The 23,769-nt window shown below is 36.2% G+C and overlaps 1 protein-coding gene across 8 annotated transcripts in view; it reads right to left on the bottom strand.

Moving 5' to 3' along the window:
* Window positions 1-23,769, bottom strand: part of DENND1A (DENN domain containing 1A) — a 709,454-nt gene that overhangs the window by 85,788 nt on the left and 599,897 nt on the right. For 7 of the 8 annotated variants that reach the window (XM_074211609.1, XM_074211608.1, XM_074211610.1 and 4 more), the window contains exons 16-19: window positions 23,681-23,721; window positions 19,715-19,786; window positions 18,110-18,166; window positions 7,668-7,799 (exon numbers count right to left, since the gene is read on the bottom strand). In XM_074211609.1, coding sequence (XP_074067710.1) covers window positions 7,668-7,799; window positions 18,110-18,166; window positions 19,715-19,786; window positions 23,681-23,721 — 302 coding nt within the window. The other variant, XM_074211615.1, reaches the window with a different exon arrangement.

Here is a 23,769-nt window from a genome sequence, read left to right as displayed (position 1 = left end):
CTATGTTCTAATGCCTTCTCTTTAATTCCATTTAAGGTTTACATTTGTCATCTATTCCTTACAACAACCTTTTAAAAGTAGGGTAGTATAAAATATGATTACCTACATCTTATTGAGACTATAACAGATTCAGAGAAGTCATGCCTAGAGTTGTCTAAGTATGTCAACCAAAATGCAAACTCAGTTTTGTGGAATTCCAGTCCAGCATGATTGCTACATCATCAGGTCACTTGAAGGGCTTTCATAGACTCAACACTGTGTTCTCTGTTTTATATATATATATATATATTCTTGTTCAGGTCTAACACTCTGTATATCAAGATTCTATGGTGAGCTTCAATATACTCTTCCTCTGCTATCTTCAATATATGCTGAATGGAGAATAAGTGGTTTGGATTTCAAAACAATTGCTAATTGAATCTTGAATCTCCTTTGGTTAAGAACATTTCAATTAAAGACTACCAAATACAGTATCAGGAAGATTTCTCTGATTTTATCTATTATAGGATAGGATATTTAGTTTTCCTCACTTCAATGAAAACAGACAAAAGATAACAAAACACATTCAGCAAACACTGAATCCTTAATCAAAACCTCTTGAATTTTCAACTCAGCACGTGTGAAGTTCCTGAATCTCATTTCTCTTCTTCTATTGGCAGTTTCTTTTTTCCCCTAAATCTAAGGCTATGTTTAGAGGCAAGCTCCTTTGATTGCTATAACTTTGACTTCTATCAGAAAACTGTCTAACAGATAGTGTGACTAGATGATGGAAAGGCCAACCAGTGCCCATCGACCTGACTTTCATGAAGAGTAATAATAACTTCTGCTTTTATGTTTTTACAGTCTTGTGAGGTAGCAATTTCAAGTATTACTGTCTCCAATTTACATATGAATATACTGATGCTCAGAAGAAGCATCTTATCCATAGTCATATCCTTTCTGCTATATCACACTGATAAAGTAGGAAAAGAACTGCAGAATTAGAGTTAGAAGGTACTTTAGAAGTTATCAAGATTTATTGAGGCTAAAACCATTATTTTACAGATAAAGAAATGGAGACAGTAAGAGATTTAGCCAAGGTCACAAAAGCAGTAAATATCAGAGCTTGGTTTGTGCCTAGGCCTTCTGACTTCAAATCCAGATTCTTTCCAATGTATTACATTGCTTCCCTATCATTGATCTTCTGTTTGAAAATCAATTTTTCATCTAATAATAAAAATATGCCTAAGGGAAAATGAGACCTGAATATAATTCCTATAATTACAAAGCTATTTCAAGTAGGGGACAAAAATCCTAACTTATGTCTGCAGAGACTAGAAATTTTTTCATTAGAGGGCTATTTTTTTCTTTAACCTGAGCATAAAGAAATACAAACCTGGTGACAAAACTAAACAAATGATGAAATGAACTAACAACTTAAATTTTTTTTAATAACGTGCTTTCTTCCCAATAATTCTGAGAGGCTATTAATTAGTATGAGTATTATTGCCTGCATTTTATAAATGAAGAAAGGGAATCGAAATAAATTACTTGCTTAAGGCTACACAGCTAAGAAATGTTGGGAGCAGAGATATGAACACAGCCTTCCCAGCTCCAAGTTTGTATTTTTCTCTCTATTGCTGCAAAGAGCCCTCCACTCAAATCATTAAAATCCAGTAATTTTAAAAGACTTTATTATAGAATCAATAAATGACAGAGCCAAAGATTTTAGAATAAACAATATTAGAACACAGGATACTAAAGCTACAAAAAGTCTTAGAACATAGACTGAAAAGGACTTAAGAATAAAGAATAGTGAAATGTTAAGAGGTAGAAGGGACCTTACAATGTTCAGCCACTTCCTCTTACAAGTGAGGAAAGTGAAGTGCAGAGGAGAGTTATAGTTTGGTCAGGGTCACATAGTGAGTTGCAGCAGGATGGAGGACTAGGATCCAGGCTTCTTTACTCTCATTTCACTGGTCTCTTCACTTCACACAAACTTTTAATTTCTTTAGTTTTAAATGGGGGAAAAGGTTAAAGAGGGACTTCTTGGTAGCAGGCAGAAACATCCACAAACTATGAGGCCAAATAACTTGGAATTTTGCATGTATTGTCAGAAGTGTTAAGTCTATACAAAAATGAAGAAACTTCTCATCCAAGACAGAGTTTGCATCTGGGAAGCATTCAAACTAAATGTTGTCCTAAGTCTCTGGGAACCACTGGAACCTTTGACTTTGGATCTAACTCACTCTGTTGGTGCATTATTTCAATTCTGGAACTTAACACTAAATAGCTTAAAGAATGTTCATTTAGTTTGGGGGGAAAAGAGGTACCTTTCAACACAAGTCCTTTGGAATCCATCAGGGTGGAAAGCAAGAGATTCATTTGTCCACAGATCAATCAGTTAAAGGAGAATGCAAAGCAGAAGGACCCTGGGGCCTTTTCCCATGATCCTCAATATCATGCTTTATTTCTGTTTTCTGTCTCCTAAGAGCAGAACTGGTACTAGCAAGTAAAATTCCTAACTAAGGTCCACATCCTTAATAGTATTAATCCAGACACCCATATTCAGAGTTAACATAGCCAACCTGATTTGCTCATGATGGATGGGAAGAAATTTGAATGAGGCAAATTACTCTACTACTAACTCTGTGTATGACCTTGGGCATGTAATTTCTTCTCTGGATTTCAGTTTCCTCAACTAGCAATGGAGCTAAAAGAATACAGGGAGCAACCTGTCAGAGCTGGAAGGAACCTTAGAATATCTGAACAAGAATATTAGAGCTATTAAAAAACCTCAAAATAGTGAATGGCTGAATATTAGAGTAGAAAAGAGATTTTGGATCTGATTATCCAGTCCCTAAGACACATCTGGAATTTCCCCATCTCTATTGCTTCTGCTTATGTAAATGTATTCCTTTTGTCCCAAATTCCCCAGCACTCAACCATCAAGACTCAGCTCTAGTGCTACCACTTCTCTGAAGCCTACCTGGATTTCTCCAGCATAAAGTGATTTCTATCTTATTTGATCTTGTAACTCCTTTTAAAAGCCCACATCATATTATAATCTTTCTTATTTGTGTCTAAGTCTCATCTCTTTCATTAAAATACAAAGTCCTTGATGATGGGGCAATGTTTATTTATCTTTGAATTCTTTCCTTCTCTGAGCATAGGGCACTCACTGTACATAACAAGAGCTTCATAAATGTTTCCTGAATGAATGAAATCACATGGTTTTTTTTTTTTGCTGTGTACACAGGAATATAATTAAAACTCTCAGGGAAACACAAGCATTTTTAGAATCACAGAATCCAAAACCTTGATGTTTCTGAGCTCTGTGGCCTTGCCTGTACTACATGGGTGCTTCAGAATAATTTACCATGATACTGTGTATTTAAGAAATAGCTGAATAATGAAGACTGTCACAACTGTGAGCTGACTGGAGGGGGGCAGAAGCTAACATGCAGTAGGGTAAGCCACAAAGAGTTAAAATGAAGGGGTTTAATGCCTTCCCTAGACCATCCCCCCTTTAGCTAATCTGTCATGTAATGAAGAAAAGCTTCCAGCACAGGACAGCTAGCTGCCGGCTCACTTACAGCAAACTGATTAAGAATGTTCAACCAACGGCAGACTGTAGACCTTCCCTGGTGAAAATAAATAGACTGTATGCAAATGTGTTTGTCACTTTGACAGCATGTCTCAATTAAGGCATCTCGTTGCTGTGGGTAGGCTCAGGCACTGCAGCTGTACAGGGGAGCCCACTGCATTACTGATACTCAGGGCTTGACCCTCATCCACATGCATGCATTTTAAAAATTTCTGCCTTCCCCCAGTACACTTGCATAATGCTGGCAGACACGTGAAGCCAGTCACAGACGGGAAAAAAGACACTTTTATCCTCCCTAGTTTACAGACCTGTGAAGGCACAAACAGCTCTTATTTCAAGAGTTTGGGGTGGCTTTTTAATTGTTTATTCGACTCACCCTCCCCTTCTTATCTATTCTATTTATCTATCTATCTATCCATCCATCTATTTATATAGTCACACACATAGGAACATGTGCATACCAGGCACTTGCTATATACATTTATGTGCATACAGAAATACACACACATACTTATTCTCCATTTATTGGAAAAGGACATTAAACAGTCTCTCATTCTCACCTAAACAGGAAAAAAAGATTTCTTTATATTTAATAATGGGAAATTTTTTCTGTCATATTTTCAAAAATGCATCTGCCCAGGAGAGAGAGAGAGAGAGAGAGAGAGAGAGAGAGAGAGAGAGTGTGTGTGTGTGTGTGTGTGTGTGTGTGCACGCGTGCATGAGAAGGACAAAGGCTACAGGGGAAAGAACCCCCTCCCCCATACTCCCCCCTTCCCTGCCTGGGGCTGCTATCCTGGATATACTATGTGGCCAAAGCTTTCATTGTTAGTAATGGTAGTGACAGTCACTCAGGTTTGTTCCAACTTTGAGCTCATGTCCAGAGGGATGGGGGCGGGGGGGAGGGAGGGTGAGGAGAGAAGTTTCCTTCAGAAATAGGAGGGTATGGGGGAGCAGAAATGATGTTATTTTGAGATGCTCTTTAAGCAAATCCTTTTTTATAGTATTTACCCCTTTTAGGTTTAAAAGCAAAAAATAACAAAACTAAATAAGAAAAACAAATACTAAAAATAAGGCACATGACTATTTTAAACAAAATAGATAGATGAGAAAAATCAATCTGCAAACTTGCCTCTACTAATAATCTATGGCAAATAACATTTTTTTTATTATAAGATTCTTAAGTGCTTAAAGGGTGAAATAAAACTGAAATGATAATTCCTTAAGATATCACTCCATTAAATGAAATAATTTATAAAACTGATTTCAAAATGATTTCTGGGTAGTACTATATAAAAAAAATTGAATTTGAAATCAGATAACCTGAAGTCAAATTCCAGTTCTAACACAGTCTATATGATTCTAGGAGATTCATCTACCTATTTGAGCTTCAGTTTTCTCATCTATAAGATGATGTTGGCCTAAATGATTTGTAAAGTCTTTTCCAGCTTTTGATCTAATGGCTATTTCATGACTATAGCTTAGCAAGTTTGACTTTAAGATTATTTTAGTTTTATTTTGCCTTTAAAGAACACTGCATTGAGGAAGCTCCCCCCCCCATAAAACCTTGCATATATGCTTATTTATTCCATTTAGCTTTGATAATTGGTTTTCTTAAAGTAGTTCCTTCAGTGAAAATTTGAGAATGGCGATGATTGCTGGAGAGGAAATGGACAATTATGATAATATAAAATTGAAAAGTTTTAGTATAAAATCAATAGTTAAAAATAAAATTGTTAATTTTTATTTATTATTATTCTTATTATTTATTAATTTTTGCAGCAAATTTGCTGGATAAAGATCTTATCAAGGATATAGAGAAAAGATAAAGATATATGAGTCCAAGAGCCATTCCATATTTGATAAACAGTCAGAGGAAATGAGTAGGGAGGAAATGAGTAGGGAGTTCAAAAGAAGAAAGGCAAAATGCTCCAAATCACTGATAATAACAGAAGTGCAAATTAAAACAACTCTGAGCTCCACACAATGCCAATTAGACTAAGACTGCAAAAAAAAAAAAAGAAAAAAGAAAAGAGGACAATTTCAAGAGGGACTGTGAGAAAAAAAGTCATGCAAATATACTGTTGATGGAACAGTCATTGGGCCAGTTATTTCATTCCCAACAAGTAATCTGGAACTATACCCCAAAAGTCATCCTTTTGACCCAGCAAAAACATTACTAGGCATATAGCCTAAAGAGATAAAAGAAAGAGAAAATTAAGTACAAGAATGCTTTATGTACTTTATGTACTTTGTGTTGTAGCAAAGATTTATAAATAAAAAGAGCATCCCCATCAAATGAGTTACAGTTGAAAAATTATGATATAGGGATGTATGAGAATATTATTGTGGCATAGGTGATCAAAGGGATGGATGCATAAATGGTTGGGAAAATATTTAATTCTGATGAATGCAAAGACCAATCATGACTCCAGAAGTGTGATAATGATTCAATCATGTTTTCACCCCTCGATAGAGAAGTGATAGAAGGGAGGAATAGAATAAGTTACATTTTCAGACCTAGTCAGTGTATGGATTTGTTATTTTTAATTATACTTATTTGTCATTTGTCATTGGGAAGGGTGAACTAGTCACAGGGATGCAAAGAAAAAAGAAAGGGAATCAATGAAATATTTAAAAAATTATTCAGAAAAGAGAAGAAGGAATTTCAGAAGGGGACAAAGACAAGGAAGGTCGTTTTTGGCACTCCTGTATTAAATTTAATTTTATATTACAAAAAGTCTCTGTGCTGCAGATAACAGAAATTCATGATTTCACTTATAATTCTTCTTTTTCTGTTCTTTTTTATACATAGAAAAGTTTATTTTGTTGATGTTTGTCAATATCCTAATGAAAAACTAAACTTAAAAAAAAGTATTTTGCTCACTATAAGAAGCTGTATAGCTGAGGGAAGCAGCCTAATACTGGGTTGGATGGGAGGGGATAGTGGTGAATACTAAAATTGCTAGAATTTAATCTGAGGCCTCTGGTGACCATCTCCAGTCTCTCTCTCTCTCTCAGGTAACAGACCAGAATATCATGGTTTGCTTTGATTTGGCTAATTGTTCCTTCAACAAATTCATTATGTGCCTACTATGCTAAGTAATAGGTGATGGTAGATGGGTGTTAAGAGAAATACACACATACACACACACACACACACACACACACACACACACAGAGACATATAAAGGTATTTAGGTCCAAGTTCCTACTTCTTGAAGCTCAGTCTAACAGATAACAACACAGCAATATATAAGTATTAGTAATATATTAGCAACATTATTATGACATAGTTTTTGGTTGTGTTCACATGCCTTTGGGTTTGTGTCTTATGCTATCCCCTATTCTTCTTTTCAATGATACCCTTAGAAGACTTTGGTTTAACAACACTCTACCTTATCAAAGGAATCATTTTACATTTGTTCTGACAAGAATTTGAGAAATTAAAAAAACCTAATTCAATCAAAAGAGCTGATGAAGAACAGACAAGATTCCTTCTTTGTACAAAAGCATGATCATAGTGAAGTGAACTGAAAAAGAGAAGTAATTTTTTATATCTGGGTACCATGTTTAACTTTGGAAAGACATTCCACAAAGAATGTTCCCATCACTTATAATAGACACAATTACTTCTGGCTTGCTTGCCTCAGAACATGGAAGCTTACTCTGTAGAGAATGACTTCTAATATGGATTTTCTGGGAGTATATTAATAAAGAACAACCAAATTGATTTTTTTAAAGCTAAGGTTTGTTGCCTTTTACTTGGGGATACAGAGAAGGAGACTGCTATGCTAAAAGGTTCTAATGAGCTGGTTCTCACTCAGGTAGTGAAAGCAGAAGCTGTTGGACTTAATGAGTTCATATAAGAGTCAAAAGAGTTGACTGCCATAGCATGGCACTTTGCTTCCAAATTCTGGGAATTTCTTGAGCAAGATTTTAGAACAGAAAAATACTTTTGAATTCTAAAAGTTGGGAACAGCTTTTGCTGAATTCTGAAAATCAAGGTGAATTTAGAAAGGCCAGCTAGTATTTCAGAATAGTCCATTTTGGAAAAGCTGAACAAGAAAGACTCTATACATACCTGGCCAAAGTGTACAGTGATGGGCCTCCTGTCTTCTCTGAGTTTGGAATCCTTTGTTTCAGCCAGTGGTGAAAGAGCAACCTTTGGTAAAGGATCTTCTGGGGCTGGGCTACAGCCATTTTCAGCAATATCCTGTGAGGTAGAAAAAAAGTTAGTGATGCTACCATTGGTATACACTGGACTAAATATATAAAATGCTAAAATGAAGATGGTAGGCTTCAAGATTAATTTTCTCAGTTCTGCCACTAAGGTGTGTTTGGACAAGTTATTTCCTTTATCTAAATCTCAATTTCTCCATCTATAAAGTGAGAGAGTTTCTCTAGATGATCTCTAATGTCCCTTTAAATTCTGATAATCTGTATTCCAGGATCCCCTCAATTCAAGAATCCTATGTTGTTGCATGTTTTAATATTTGATGTTTGAAGGATCCTTCTAACTATTTACATCTGTTTTACAGTATGGCTATTAATCTATATGTATTTTCTCCCTAGCTGTTGGGAGCTGAACACTGAAACTTTTTAATAGCAAATGTTCCATAAACATTGAGCTTTTCTTTGGGAATAAAGGTCGCTGAATTGAAAAACCTAAACTTTATCTACCTCTGCAGCATTTGGGAACAATAGTAAGAGAATGACACAATCTTTTCAAGGGTGACTGAAGGTTGTCTACTAAGAGACCCTGCTTTGATCAGATGACCTCTGACATGGCCCCTTAAGTTTCAGTCTTGGTAAGGTACAATAATGAGATATGTAAGATGATAGCCAATTAGAAATGGGATTTTTGGACATAAGCTGACCTAAAGTTCTTAGGTCAAATAAAACAAAGAGGTGGATGGGTTCTGCCTACTCCAGAGAACAAGAAGAGACTTTTTTTTAGATCTAGATAGTGATTGCAATGCTTCACAAAAAGGAGAAGTGAGACTGTGTATGTTTATGAATGTGTATGTGTGGTGGTAATGAAGAAGGTAAGTAAAAGAAGCAATGCTATTAGTTAAAATGGTCCAGGAAAAATTTTTTTGTGAATGGACGGGCGAATTTTTTGAATTAAAAAAATTAACAGTGCAGGATACTATATATCTTGAAAAGAGAAATATATAAGAAGATGGTGGCCATAAAAATGAATTAAAAATTATAGAACACCAAAAACAGAAGGGGGTAGAGATAAAGCAAAGGGAATAAGCATTTCTATAGCACTTACAAGTGCTATGTATTGTGGTAAGCACTTAAAAAATATCTCATTTAATTCTCACAACTCTGTGAAGTAGATACTATTTCACAGTTGAGGAAACTGAGGCAAACTGCCCAGAGCCACACAACTAAGAAAGTATTTGAGACCAGATTTGGACTCTGGGCCCAACACTCTGTGCTCTGGCTGCTTTACTCTGCCACCAGAGTTGAGAAGGTAGACTGGAAGAACCCAGAATGATAGAGCTAGAAGGGGGCAAGAACATTGGTGGTGGAAGGAACAGTCTTTCTGCTCTGACTTCTCATAATGAACGTTTTGATTTCAAGGTCCTTCTTAGGTAAAATGTCCACAGGATCCTAGCTTTATGGAGTCTAAAGTTTTTTTTCTGTTTTGTAATTCACAGTTGTGGAAACTTACCAGGGGCTATAGGCCTTAAATAGAGGTCTTTTTGAATTTAAAACCAGTTCTCTCAATATGAGATCTTTTAGAATACTATGCTCTATAATTTCCTTACCTAACTCTAATATTCTTGGCTCTAATGTAATATTTTAATGTTTTTTTCAGTGGACATTTTATATTCTATGTTTGGACATTGAATATTCTAAGGTTTCTTCCAGGTCTAGTTAAGCTCAATTAAAAATATTTATCAAGTGCCTAATATGTGCCAAGAACAAGATGATCTCTGGGGATATGAAGCCAAAACCAAATATTCTCTATTTTATGTTCTAAAGTTTTTTTATAATTTCAAAGTTCTGCCATTTGTTTTCTGTATGAGGTCCTATTCTCGAATATGTGGGTGCCACAAAGATAATGAACCCAGGGGAGCTGAAAATCTAGTAGAGGTGGTAAGTACAGCTCTAATATAACACAATCTCTACTCTCTCTCACTGACCTCATTAGTTCTCATAAATTCAACTATAACCTCTATGAAGATGTCTCCCAAATCTATATCCTCTTTTGAGTTCAAAAACTACAACTCAACCTGCCTACTAGACATCAATACCAGGACATTCAACAGGCACTTCAAACTCAATGTGTCAAAAAAATCCCCAGCACGCATTGGTTTTACCCATAAAACCATTCCTTTGTCTAATATTTTTATTTAGAGCAGCACTTTGTTCTAGTCAGGTAGATAACCATATATTCCTCCTTGGTCCTTCAACTCTTATTCACTCCAAACAGAAAATTAATTATCAAGTATTGGATGATTTTACTTCCTTATCTTTTTCATCTTCTACTTTCTTTCCATTCATACATATTCAAGTTAATCATTAAGTGATGCCTAGGTTACACACAGCTAAACACTGAGTGCATGAAGGAGGACAAAAACACTATTCCTGCCCTCAAGGAGCTCACTTTTTTTTTTTTTCCTTTTGGTTTTTGAAAGGCAATGGGGTTATGTAACTTGCCTAAGGTCACAAAGTCAGGTAATTATAAAGTGTTTGAGGTTGGATTTGAACTCATGTCCTCTTGACTCCAGGGCTGGTGCTCTATCCACTGCACTACCTAGCTGCCCCAGGAGTTCACATTCTAAAGGAAAAACATTATATATATATATGTATATATATACATATATATATGTATATATATACATATATATATAACTAAATATAACACACACACACACACACACATACACACACACTCATATGTAGAGTAGATAGGAGTAATTTTAGGGAGAAAATTAGGGGAGTAGGGCAGTAGGGGAAAGAGGGAGAATCAAGAGAGGCATCCTGGATGCAGATGTGGCTTGGCTTGTCTTGAAGGAAGCCAGGGAAGAGTGAAAAGGCAGAAGTAAGAAGGAAAGCATACAGTTAGGCTAGAGAATATTGCACGTAAGAAACAGTAAGATAATGTATCTAGACTGTAGAGTGCATGAGAATAGAAAAGATCAACAAGTCTGGAGAAGGAGGAAGGGGCTAGGCTATGAAAATACCAAACAGAAGTTTTTATATTTGATCCTAGAAGTAACTGGGAGCCACTGGGACTTGCTCACAGGGATTGAGGTGATCAGACCCGCACCTTAGAAAAATCACTCTGGTAGTCGAGTGGATAGGCAGAGACTAGAAACAGGGAGACCAGTTAGGAAGTAATTGTAATAGTTCAAGTGAGAGAGGATGAGGGCATGTTCAAGGGTTATGACTGTGTGAGTGAAGAGAAGGGAAAGACATAAGAGATGTGGAGACAGAAATGACAAGATCTGGCTACAGAATGAATGCTTGGGGTAAAAGTGAGGAGTATATGGAGCATGGGAGATTGAGACAATATAGTGTCCCCAAGAGAAAGAGGAAAGAGTCTTTCTTGCCAGGATTACTGTTTCCTAATTGGTCTCCCTACCTCTATTCTTTCCTCTCCATAATCTATTCTCCACTTAGCTGCCAAATAGATATACCTAAAACATAGCTCTGTCCACATCACTTCTTGCTCAAGATACTTGAGTGACTTCTTGTTCTTGTGATGGTTAAGTACAAATTCCTCTATTTAGCAATTAACGGCCTTTGACATCTTGCTCAAGCCTATCTTTCCAGGTTGATTTTCCATTAGTCCTCATCATTTACTCTACGTTCCAGTCAAGTACTGGCTTCCTTGATATTATTCCCCGCATTAACATGCCATCTGCCTTGGTAAAGGCTGTTCCCTGTACCTAAAATTCTCTCTCTTCTCACCTTTATCTCTTGTCACCCATAGTTCCATTCTGTCCTCAGTAAAACTGTCACCCCCAAAAGGTCTTCCCTGATTCCTCCAGTTGCTAGCATCTCCCAGTCATCTTTTACTTAATTTATTTGCATACTACATTGAGTTATTTGTACATGTGTTGTATAGCTGTAGTCGAATGTAAATGCCATCAGGAGAAGAGTTATCTGATTTTTTATTTATATTCTCAATATCCACTACAGTGGCTGGTACATAGTAGGCACTTAGTTGGGAAGAGTTCTCATTCTGGAGGCTTTACATTACCCACACCTGAGTGTTAAAGTTAGGTTCAAAGAGAAAATATTTTTGGCTCCAAGTTTGCTATCTATAATGAAAGAGAAATGCTTCATAATCCAGAATAGTCTGAGAACTCCTTAGCATTTCTGACTCAGATTTCTCAAGGGTGGCTTCACTCCTCTCCCTCTCTCTTGCCTGCATTCAGAGAGGCCCTTTCTTTTGCTAGCCTAACACATCTACAACCAAGGTGCTTGAAGAGAAGAAATGCAAATTAGGAAATGAATATTGATATCCCCAATTGAGAGCAATGTTGGAATTTCCTTGATTGAGTCAGAGCAAGATTTTTAATGCATTTAGAGAAGAGGAACTGACAGCTGTGTGACAAGGTGTGAACATGGTTGTTCTATACAGTACATACCTTCAGCTTGCACACACACACACACACACACACACATTATGAACTCTCCTAAAAAACCAAAGATTAGTATCTGACCCTTCCAGTATACAGAGATAAAGTCAAAAATGGAAACAAAATTCTTTGCTAATGTAAACAACAAATTTGTTTCCATGATGCCAAAGGTACCAGGGAAATTAAAAAACTTCTAGTGCTTTTCAGACAAAAAAGTGTTAGCACAGACATGTTACAAGAACTATGATTTCACATTAACTTTTGCAATGCCTTGATTAAGCATTGCTACCTAGAACTATTTTAAAGATGGTTTCACTGAGGTACCAAGAGAGAAAGTGACTTATAAAATAAGCTAGTGAGGTGGAAAAGGGATATGAACCCATTTTTCTGACCTCTAATTTTATGCTTTTTTTAGTTACAAAACCAGGTTATGGTGGATCCTAGTGTTGTCTGATAATCTTTTATATGCTATATTTTTAAATTTATTGTATTTATAATAGAATGTGGATAGGGCTATCTGGATCATGGGCTCCCAGGATCATGGGGTTTAGACTGATGTCATAATGTAAAAAGTTCTAAACTTGGGGTTAGGAGATAGGGGTTTGCATTTTGCCTTGGACATTTATGGTGTGACCTTGAGAATGTCACAATTTCTTTGGATCTGAAATTTCGTCATCAGTCAAAAGGGAAGAACTGTTTTAAAAGGAAGGACTTTGTAACTATAAAAGCATCACTGAACTATGAGATGATTATTATAATAAAAAGAAAAGAAAGTTGAGATCATCTAGTCAGACCTCTATATTTTACAGATGAAGCAACTGAAGCCCAAAGAAGGGAAGTAACTTGTCAAACTCACACATAAAAATAAACAGATGGTAGAGCTAGGATGTGAATTCAGGTGTTGTGATTCCAAATTCAGTAATCTTTCCTTTGGAAAATTTATATTGGTGAGAAACCTGAGAATCATGAACATCAGAAAACATCGGAAAGCCTTTGATCAGAGCTCAATTCTTCCCTAATATAGTGTGAAGGAAATGGAGTCAGGGGACCTGGATATGAATATCAGTTTCCCCACTTACAACCTGTGTGCTCTGGGGCAAGTCATTTAGTTTGCTCCTTTCCAAAATGAGAGGGTTGCACTGGATGACCTCTGAGATTCCTCCTAGCTCTAATTCTGTGATTCCATCAATGCTCTTTTTAACCACATGGCCAGATGGTGGCAGAGTGGGGCTTGAACCCTCATCTCTGGCTCTGGATCCAGGATCCAAATCGCAATTGATATGCCTGGCTTGCATTTTAGAAAGAGGGCTATTATGTTGAAACTTTCAAAAGGGCTGTGATCTGTGCTCATTAAACTGAATTATGTCAATTTTACCAGACTGAAAAAAAAATCTTTCTCAAGAATTACACTCCAGGCTAGAAACGATGTCTAATGTGAACCCATTTTAATAGCCATCTGTGGGGGGAGGGACAACATTTGTGGGGACCAGTAATATATTAAAAATGGGGCACCAGAAGGGCAGTGACACCAGATACCTCACAAGAGTTCTGCACACAAGAAATATATTTGGTTTTAATCTACAAGCCCAGGTACTCAGTGCTATAGAAGGCTAGGCAATGATTCAGAGGTACTGAATTCTCTCTCCCTTCTAAAAGTCAAGGAAGGTATTTCAGGCATTTTTTCTTAATTCTGTGCAGTTAGCCTTCAAAGGAGGCCAAGTAACAGAAGGACTCAACCATCTTGCTACGCTGATGGAGAGAAATAAGTCACCCATCCTTATTATTAGTTTGGGGTTGAAGTACAGGAGGTGTGAAATAAAGCCATGCCACAGTGTCTGTTAACAATTATTTGCTATCAGTCACAGGGATCCTCTGAAAACTTCCATTTCAGTTGCTTTGAAATACAGACTGAAATTGGGCCTCCATTCAATCTCCACTATCCTATTAAAGACGGACCTTCCATACACCATGATGACCTCTCAATAGGTCAGCCCTGCATTTCACATTTGCAATTCAAACCCAAGGCTGAAGCCCAGGAAGGGCAAACTGGGCTTCTGATTATATTGAAGAGGTCATCATTGCTATGCAGAGTGGTAGGAGGCAGATCTCCAGCTTGGTGCATCTTAAAATTATATCATTGTCTGGATCTGTTTCACTGTTCAGAATTGTATCTTGGTTCATGTTCATTACACTGATCGGAATGGTATCACTGTGTAGAAATTGTAACATTGTTTGGAAAGGTATTAGTGTACAGAATTATATTAAAATATTGTTGTTCACAATGATCTAATTGTCTGAAATTGCATTATAATTCAGAATTGTACCATTTCTTGAATATCACTGTTAAGAATTGTTTTGAACAATGTTCAAATTTGTTTTAAATCTGGGATGAAATCTAAACAGGGGATATTTGACTTAGACATTTCCTGGGCTCCACATGGATGTATTGTCATACAAAAGGGAAAAGGAAAGGCAAGAAAATATTTTCAACTGCTTTGAATAAGGTCAGGCAGAGCAAAGTCTTAAATTGGCCCAGGAAAGAGAGTAGAAAAACAGTGTAGAAGATCCAAATTTTGTACCCACTGAACAATGCCAGAGTTTCAATTACAAAACAGCTCTGCTACTAAAAACTGTAAAATATCAAGTCTGCAAAAATCTGTAAAAGCAAGGGAGGGGAAGTGAAAATTGAAAAAGGTACACTAATGGATCTGTCAACAGTCCAACAGTGACAAGACACATTTCTATAAAATATCCGATGGTTAGAGAAACAGGTTTCACCATTTATAGTGCCTGAAATGTACTGACACTCTAGAACATTATTTCCCCAAATGAATCTTGAAATAACTTGGAGGGGGGAGTGGGAGAGAGAAAGAAATGGAGTGGGGCCCTACTCAGTGGTTTGGGGGCTTGGGAGATGTGGATTTTTGAGATTCAGGCTCTTTAAACAAGCTATTTTTTCCTTTCTCTAAATAACAACAACAACAACAACAACAACAAAAGCTTCATGAACAATTCTGGTTATTAGCAGAAATGTGAATTAATACTATGAATGAATCTATAAGGTCTTCTTACACATTTAGGAATGACCAATCAAAATTTCCTTAGACTTTTTCACTTGGTGGTATTTATTCTGCATAGGAAGAATATTCTAGAAAGAGCAACATATCGTTAATGATTTTAGGTAATAGAATGAGGCCAGTGACAGTTAAAGAGCTAGCTGGTGAGGAAGGAAAAACTGTTGGAAGTAAGAAATTTACCCTTGTTTTACATATGTGAACAAATTCAACTGCCAGTGACCAAGATGGGAGGTGTGTGTGTGTGGGATTGGCACATAAATTGCTAGAAAATAATAGGCAAATATGTATTCCATTTCCTTTTTACCTCCTACTCCCACCCTCAATTTCTAACAGAGAGTGATAGGCTATGCTTAAGAGTCTCTGCATTTCTATCCCTGGCTTCTAAATTTCAAGACTATAAATCTGGCTGCTAAATATTCATTTTCAACCAAAGCAAAGATCATTAGCATTCAATCAGAGAGAGCTGACCTTCCAATTAAAATAAAGGAATCAATTTATTTGATGTTCCAAGGTAATTAGAGGCCTTTTTGACTTAAAACTTTAAACTGGTATCAATCTAAAACAATTGAGATCCTAAATAAAATTGAAGACTGATATGGAGATTGATTAAATGAAGCCCATTCCACATATGCACTATGAAAAGGCAAAATTGTTCCCATTTCTAACACAAGCATTTCCTCATTTAAAAATTCCCTTTAAAACTGTCCTTTTAATTATATTATCTCCTTTGAATCTTATAGCAACCCCAGAGGTCCAGAGAGCATTATCTACATTTTGAAGATTAGGAAACTGAGGCTCAGAAAATAGAAATAATTTTCTCAAGGTTACAGAGTAAACCTTGTCTTTTACAAGCCTAGTGTTTTATAACACCGTGTCTGTCTTCTAAGAAATCAATTCAAAAGCAGAAGTTTTCAAAATGAGGCTTGTTCAAGTGGTTCTCTAGTCAATAGTAAGAACTTTGGAATGGAATCAAGGTATAGTCCAATTCAAAAAACCAACATTCTTCTTTCATTCTAAACTGAGAATTACCTATACGAATACATCTTCCAAATCAGATAGGCTAAAGTTATTAACAGTATGACAGTATCAATCCTGAATCAACACTGTATCTTTATTGTACATCTCATCACTAAACAAATCTTTGGGGTCATGTTATTCTTCTGCTCAAAAATCTTCAGTGGCTTCCTATTGTTCACAAAATAAAGTTTAAGTTCCTTTTCCTGGCATTTAAGGCTATCTACAATATGCTAGGAAGCAACTTTCTCAGGCTTATTTCACATTCCTCTATTCTACACAACTGATACTTTCACCACGCTGACCTCCCTCTGTCCCCTAAGCAGCCTGTTCTTACCTTCAGGTCTTTACTTAAACTATTCTTTATGTCTGAAATGCCTTTCCTTCTCTTCCCCTATTGAACTCCTATGTATCTTTTAATTTTGAACCCAAAGACCACCTACCTACTTCAGGAAGCTTTCCCTGATTCTTTGTCAGAGATGACCATGCTCCTCAGACTTCCCCGTAGCACCTTGTAGTTCATTAAAGTATTGTGTATTAGGGCTGTGTTAAGTTTTATCTCACTGCTAGAATGTGAGCTCTTGAAAACAGGTTCCATATCTTATCTCAACTTTGTATCTTTCCTAATACCTCATACAGTATTCTGCACATTAGACACTTAATTAATGACAGTAATAGCTAGCATTTATAAGGTGGTTTAAGATTTGCAAAGAATTTTACAAATGTCATTTCATCTGATTTTCACAACAACCCGGTGAAGTAGGTACCATTATTATTCCATTTTGCATGCAGAAATTTTAGGCTCTTGAAGGTTAAATGACATGTTCAAAGTCACACAGCTAGTAAATATCTAAGTGAGGATCTTAAGTCTTTCTCAAGTCTTTTTAACTCCCAGTCTAGTTCTATACCTAAGGTGCTACCTAGCTACCAATTATTTATTGATTTTTGGTATGTTTGTGGAATTCAATTAAACTAAATTTTAAAGCACTTTTGTATGCATGTTCATACCATCAAATGTAAGACAGTCTAGATAATGTATTCTTTACTGTTAGGATACATTGGCAATCTAATAATTACCATTTAGAAATCTCAGAGATCTTGTAGATCTTATGGCTTGGGGAACTGAAGAATCAATTCAGGAAAGTCAATCACAGGGCATGTTGCAATGGAGAAATAAGAGCTAGAACCTAGGTCTTCTAGTCTAGTACTTTATTGTTACACCATGTTATCCTTTTATTTTCATGTAGTTCTATCACTCAGTCTCTTTCCACTCTGGCTCTTCTCTCACTCTTTCCAATAACAACACAAAAGCAAGCTTTTATAATTTAATCCACCGTGGTGGAGTCATTCTGGGAACAAACATAGCTACTCCAAACCCACCATGTATGTTTCTGGATGCTACATGTATAAATGACATCTATACTCTGATTAACCATGTTACTTGTCCTGGGGCTCACTGGGATAGTGTCCAAGGAAGCACTTGGGCTCCAGGGAGCACAGTTACTATAGGTAAGAAAAGCCAATTTCCTCAGACCCCTGCCCTTTGTTACCTAGACACCATGGAGGAGGCCAGGGACAGATTGACAGCAGGAACTCTGAACTTCCTTGTCTTTGTAGGCTTAAGCCAAAGTCTTAATGTTATTTGAAGACAGTTTTTTGTCTGTGAATATTTATAACAGTGTGAAAAATCCGGGACAGCTGGTAATGCATTTTGAAGTGTGCTAACAACACTGTATCAAACAGCTTTCTATTGATCACATAATGCTTTTTGTGGCTAAGCATTTCATACGCGGAGCTTATACATTTTGAATAAGAACTTCAAGTACCTTTTGCTTCAAGCGGTTTTTCACCTCTTTTATTCCCAGTTTTGCATGATCTTTTGCCTGCATGAAAAATTAATTTAAGTTAAAAATCCCTTTTTGTTTCCAGCAGCGACTGCTTGATTTTGGTCCACCGTGAACCACCTTCTCTGATTACTAGGAACAGGGAAAGGGAAAAATGGGATGATCAGGTGAAAACATAATGGTTAGAAAAACAAATACAGAGCTCAAAGGTTAGAGAAAAAAAATCCCTTCAAGACACTGCAAAGATTTTGTTTCCTTTCTATGGTTTGATGGCTCAAAATACCCCAACCCCCTTTCCCCCCACAACTAATAATCCATCCTCTCCTCCCCCTCTACCAAAGCTCAGCTTCTTTCGCTGTAATTATTTATCTCAACTGCTCAGGAACAGTTCCTTGTAATAGGGGACCACCAGGATTCTGCAGGACTAGAATACTAGTGAAATTTCACCAGATTAGGGCCGATAACCCCAGCACTGGTGGCAGGCTGGAGCAGATATTTCGACCACTGTTATAGGGCTGCTTTTCAGAAACTGAAATCTGTGGAGATCCCTAGGTTTTTGCCTTCATGTCATTTTTAAGCTTGGCATGGTAAAAAATCAGCAATCATGGCTTACTTTAGAATCACCACAATTTCAGTTGTTAACTAGGCACCAAAAGGATGAATGAAATTAGTTGAGTATCAACTACCCTAGCAAGAGAAGCAATTGTCAGGGAAAATGTCTAAGACTGATAAGGGATATGAAGATCATGAATCTGGTGAGTTTCCTATTTCCATCAGGCTGAGGGATACTGGACATTCATAGTCTGTCTACAACAATATAGTTCCTACAGGGTTATAATAAGCTAAGTGAAGGTGAAAAGGAATACAATAGGCTAGATCCCACAATTAATAGCCTTCACTACCTTGCAAAACAGCTTCTTCATTTTGAAAAATAAAATAAAAAATTATGGATGGAAAAAAGTTTACTAGGGTCTGGTTAGACTGTGACACTCTTTTCCTTTTGTAGGGCCTCTGGGATGAATTATAAGTAGATATTCCATAGTTTCAATATTATGATTTAGTTGTATGGAAAACATAGTTAAGTGAGTCCCAGAGAAATGATACATTAAGCAGGACAGGAAGCAAACTGATCTACAGGAGAAATATATTTTGTGTGAAAGAAAGGGTTCTATGTTCTTATAGGAGGAGTCTAGTCAAAATCTATTAATAATATTATTAGATCTTGTTATAGTGAAAAATATTACTTGCCTTTATATTATAATTCTTAAATAAGTTTAGTTTTAAATCCTAACCAAGGGGTCCCACTTTTTCAATTATCCTTAGTAAGTTTGTCTTAAATCAACCACAAAAATTTACCCTTTAAAAAATAAGCAAGCAAAAGAAAATTCCAATTGGCAACAGGTTGCCTATGAAAGAATAATGCTTCATATTTCCAATTGAACTTAATTCTTCAGGAGCTAGCATATCAGCTTTGAGAAATCTCTTTTGCAATTAAGGATCATGTATATTTAAATATTATTACTTGGAGAGCCCCCCAAAGTCAAGAAGAAGATTGGTTTTGTTTCCAAGTCCCCAAGCAGTACTTACAAACTTATAGACAGTCTTCATAGCAGGGTTAGCCTTGGTTTTGACAGTATTCAAGATTGCGCCACTTCCTTTCTATAATGAAAAAAGCAATTAGCCATTTCTACTGCAGACATATCTAGCCAACACTGATATCTTATCTTGAATCAAATTAAATCAAGTTGCAAGAATATTTGATATAAGACAAACACGCCTAAGTGGAAATTCACTTCAAACATTATTCATAGGCTTTGTTAATAGGGAAACTTGGTATTTTGAAGGAAACACTGATTTGCTTTAAAACTCTAGATTAGGAGAATCTCTGAGATTAGGGTTTTGGTTTGTCACTATCCACTTAAAGTAAGAACTAAGAACTAAAGTCAGAAGCAAAGAACTAAAGAATTTTAAAACAGAGAATTTTAGAATGTAGAGGTTAGAATGTTAAAGTTGAAGGAAACTTTTAAGCATAGAATATTATAGTTAGAAACGATCTTGGAAAATAGAATTTAAGAACACAGAACATAAATGTTAGAGGCAGAAATAATTTTAGTTTTGAATCTCTTATGTTTAGAATACAAGTTCACAGAATTTTGGAACTGGAAGAGACCTAAGATGTTATCTAGTACAAACTCTTCCTTCAATAGCTATAGAAGTAAACTTACGTCTTGAAGAGGAAAATGATTTCCCCAAAGTCACATAGCTAGTTAGTGATGGAGCTGGGACTAGAACCCAAATCTGTAGACACTGAGTCCAGAACTCTTTCCAAAATACACATATTGTTATAAATAGAATTTGCTCAAGTTCTTTTGGGAGAGTATCTCATACCATTGGTCAGTAACTTCTCAGGATACTTCTATATAACTGGAACAAGTCTAAAAGAAGTAGAAGACAATACTCTACCTGCTAACATATAGCTGGACCTGACAAGTCAGTTCCAAGTAAGCTTGAGCTATACAGTCATGCTGAAACACTACCCTCAGCTGTGTAGCTGACTCTCCTTGCCCTGGTTATCTGCTCTGGGTTCTTTATATCACAGGAATGCAGCCTTTCTTATCATCTAAAGGTTGAGAAAAAGGGAAGAAGGGATATGTCATGAAATCTAACTATCATTATTTAATTCCCCAAAGCACTTTGTATGGACAATGATATGGGGTACAATCAATCAACTGGAACTTTTATCATTTACCTTATAAGCTTCTGAGAAAATAAAAGCATGTGACTCAGTATCAAAAGACTCGAGTTTCATTCCCTGATCATTCAGTCAGTTTTCCTTTTTTTTTTTTGTAAAAAATGGTGATAATTCTTGCCCTGCCTCTCTCACAAGGCTATTGGTTAGGACCATAGGACGACAGATTCCCTTAAGGATCACTTATTTTCAGTCCCTCCTCCTTTTGCAGATGAGCTAATTGAGGGCTAGAGAAGAGAAATGACTTGGTCAAAGTTACATAGACAGTAAATAACAGAGAGAATCTACTTTGTAGGCTTTTACAGTGAGAGACAGGAGACCCAAGTTCAAGTCCTAAGCCTAACACAAGTTAAAATGGGGTTAACAGATGGTTTTGAGGAAGGTGCTTTGCAATCATAAATATATAAATGAGCTGTTTCAAAATGAGATTCTATTATTCATAGATAAGATATGACAAAGGAACAATTCTATAGCAGATAAACAAATCCTAAATGAAGGCAGGGCTGTTGTCTAAGACACCTACCTATATCAGGTATTCTGAGGTTTAACTGAAAAAATACATTGTTACAACTGTACCTAGAAAGTATTATAATGTAATAATATAAGACTGGAAATTTTCCACCCACTCATCCATTCCATCCTACTTTCCAAAACAGTTTGGCAACCTGTTAAAATACTGTTTAAGTACTAAAATTCCCTTCCATCAATCAATCAATCAACATAATTATTTATTGAAATTCTGCTTTGAATTTAATGCTGTGCCTAGACCAATGAAAGAAGTATAAAATTATCTTGAAACAAATAAAAATATTTAACTAGGGCTTTAAATTTACAAAATATTTAATAATAATAGTTCACATTTATACAATCCTTGGGATGTGCCAAACACTATGCTAAGTGCTTTTCAATTTCTATCTTTTTTGATCCTCACAAGAACCCTGGGAAGTAGTTGCTATTATTAATCTCCATTTTACAGATAAAGAAACTGAGGCAAAAAAGAGTTTAAGTGGCTTGTTCAAGGTCATAGTATCTGAGGCTAAATTTGAACTCAGGACTGGTGCTTTATCCACTGTGTCATTCAGTTGTCAATTATATTTGCATCCATTATCCTATCTGATACTTATAACAATCCTGGCAAGAAAAGGTCATTCAGGTAGTACTGTTCTCATTCACTAGATGACAAAAATGAGACCCAGAGAGGTCTTAGCCAATTGAGGTCATGGGATCCTATAATTTTGAGCTATGAAGAACCTGGTATCTGTACAAAGGACAAAGCTGGGAGTAATAGGCAGAAGTTACTGGGATGCAGATTTTATCTTGATATAAGGCAGGATTACCTAAAAAAAGGGCCTCTTGGCACAGAGAAAGGTCATCTAGAGAGGTAATGAATTGCCCATCATTAATGATCTTTAAGCAGAGATAAGATGACCACAAATCAGGAAGGTTGTAGAGGGGATTTAGGAAGAGGCTGACTTGGATGAACTCTTGAGAAAGTCCAACCTTATGCCTAAAACGTAACTTATCATAGAAGAATCAGGACTTGAGCTTAGGTCTTCTATTTTTCAAGTCTTGTGTGTCTTCTATTACCCAGAGCTACCTCTTACTCTTCTCACATCTTATCAGTATTATTCATAATAATTTCAATTTCTATAATACTTTAAGATTTATAACACATTTTCTTTCATCAATTCAGTGAAGTCAATAATATGACTTTGCCCATTTTACAAATGAATATATAGGGGTACAGAGAGGGAAAGTGACTTGGCCCAAGGTCATAGAGCTAGACTATCAGATCTGTCATTTAAACCTAGGTGTCTTGAGTTCAAATTTAATGCTTTTTTTCCTACTATCTCATACTGCCTCTGATATATCCTCTCTGGGTGGGTCATTTCTACAGCAGAGAACTTGGATCCATAAAGAAGACCAGATGTACATATAGGATATAAAAAATTTTAGAAATTATTTTGTTTACTTTACAGATGAGAAAAATATAACCCAGAGCTCTTATCAACCCTCATTCCTCAAACAGTTATTTACATTTACTTATAATGTGTCAGATACCAGGCTAGGTGCTGAGAACACAAATACAAAAAAACAAAATCACCTCTGCTCTCAAGCAGCTTCCATTCTTTTGTAGGAAATAATTAAGGACAGAGAAACATGACTAGAAAGTACACACACACACACACACACACACACACACACACACACACACACAAACAGGTATACTATTCTGCAATTCTATTAAAAAAAAAAAGGAAGACCACCATAGTAAAAAAAACAAAACTAACTCTTCCAGGGTTTCCAAAACATATTCCAAGATCACACAAAGAATGTGAAAGAATATAACATTTAGTAAAATAACAAGCCTGCAACAACATTAAACAGTTAGGTACTTGGAGCAACTAGGCTTCCATCTTTTCAGAAACTGCTACTAATAAAAATTAATAAATTAATAAAACAATTTCACATGATAAACATAATTACACTGGGATCTGGCAACCAAACACCAATAATTCTTCTCTGACATCACATTCAACATGTTTGAGCTGGACTCTCTCTAATGGAAAGTTGAGAAATTATTTCTTCTTTTTCCCTACAGAGGAATGGCTTCAGAGAGTCCTATTCTTCTATTTGCCAACTGGCGTGAAAATGACCTGGCATTTTAAACAAAAGCAACTTCAGATTAAAGAGCCAGATGGTTGCATACTAACAATGTGCTTGTGGGTGGTAGTGGTGGTACAAACACTCACAAAAGGGGGTAATGAGAAAGGAGACATCAACTAGAATGGTCATTCACTTACCCTCACGGTAGAGAGCCACTGATGATATAGTTTATCACTCCCTAGGGAAAGAGAATTAAAAGAAGATATCATTTAATTATTTCCTACAG

This window comes from Macrotis lagotis, chromosome 1 (assembly GCF_037893015.1).
Source record: "Macrotis lagotis isolate mMagLag1 chromosome 1, bilby.v1.9.chrom.fasta, whole genome shotgun sequence".
Taxonomy (NCBI): domain Eukaryota; kingdom Metazoa; phylum Chordata; class Mammalia; order Peramelemorphia; family Peramelidae; genus Macrotis; species Macrotis lagotis.
This window is presented reverse-complemented; position numbering and strand designations above follow the sequence as displayed.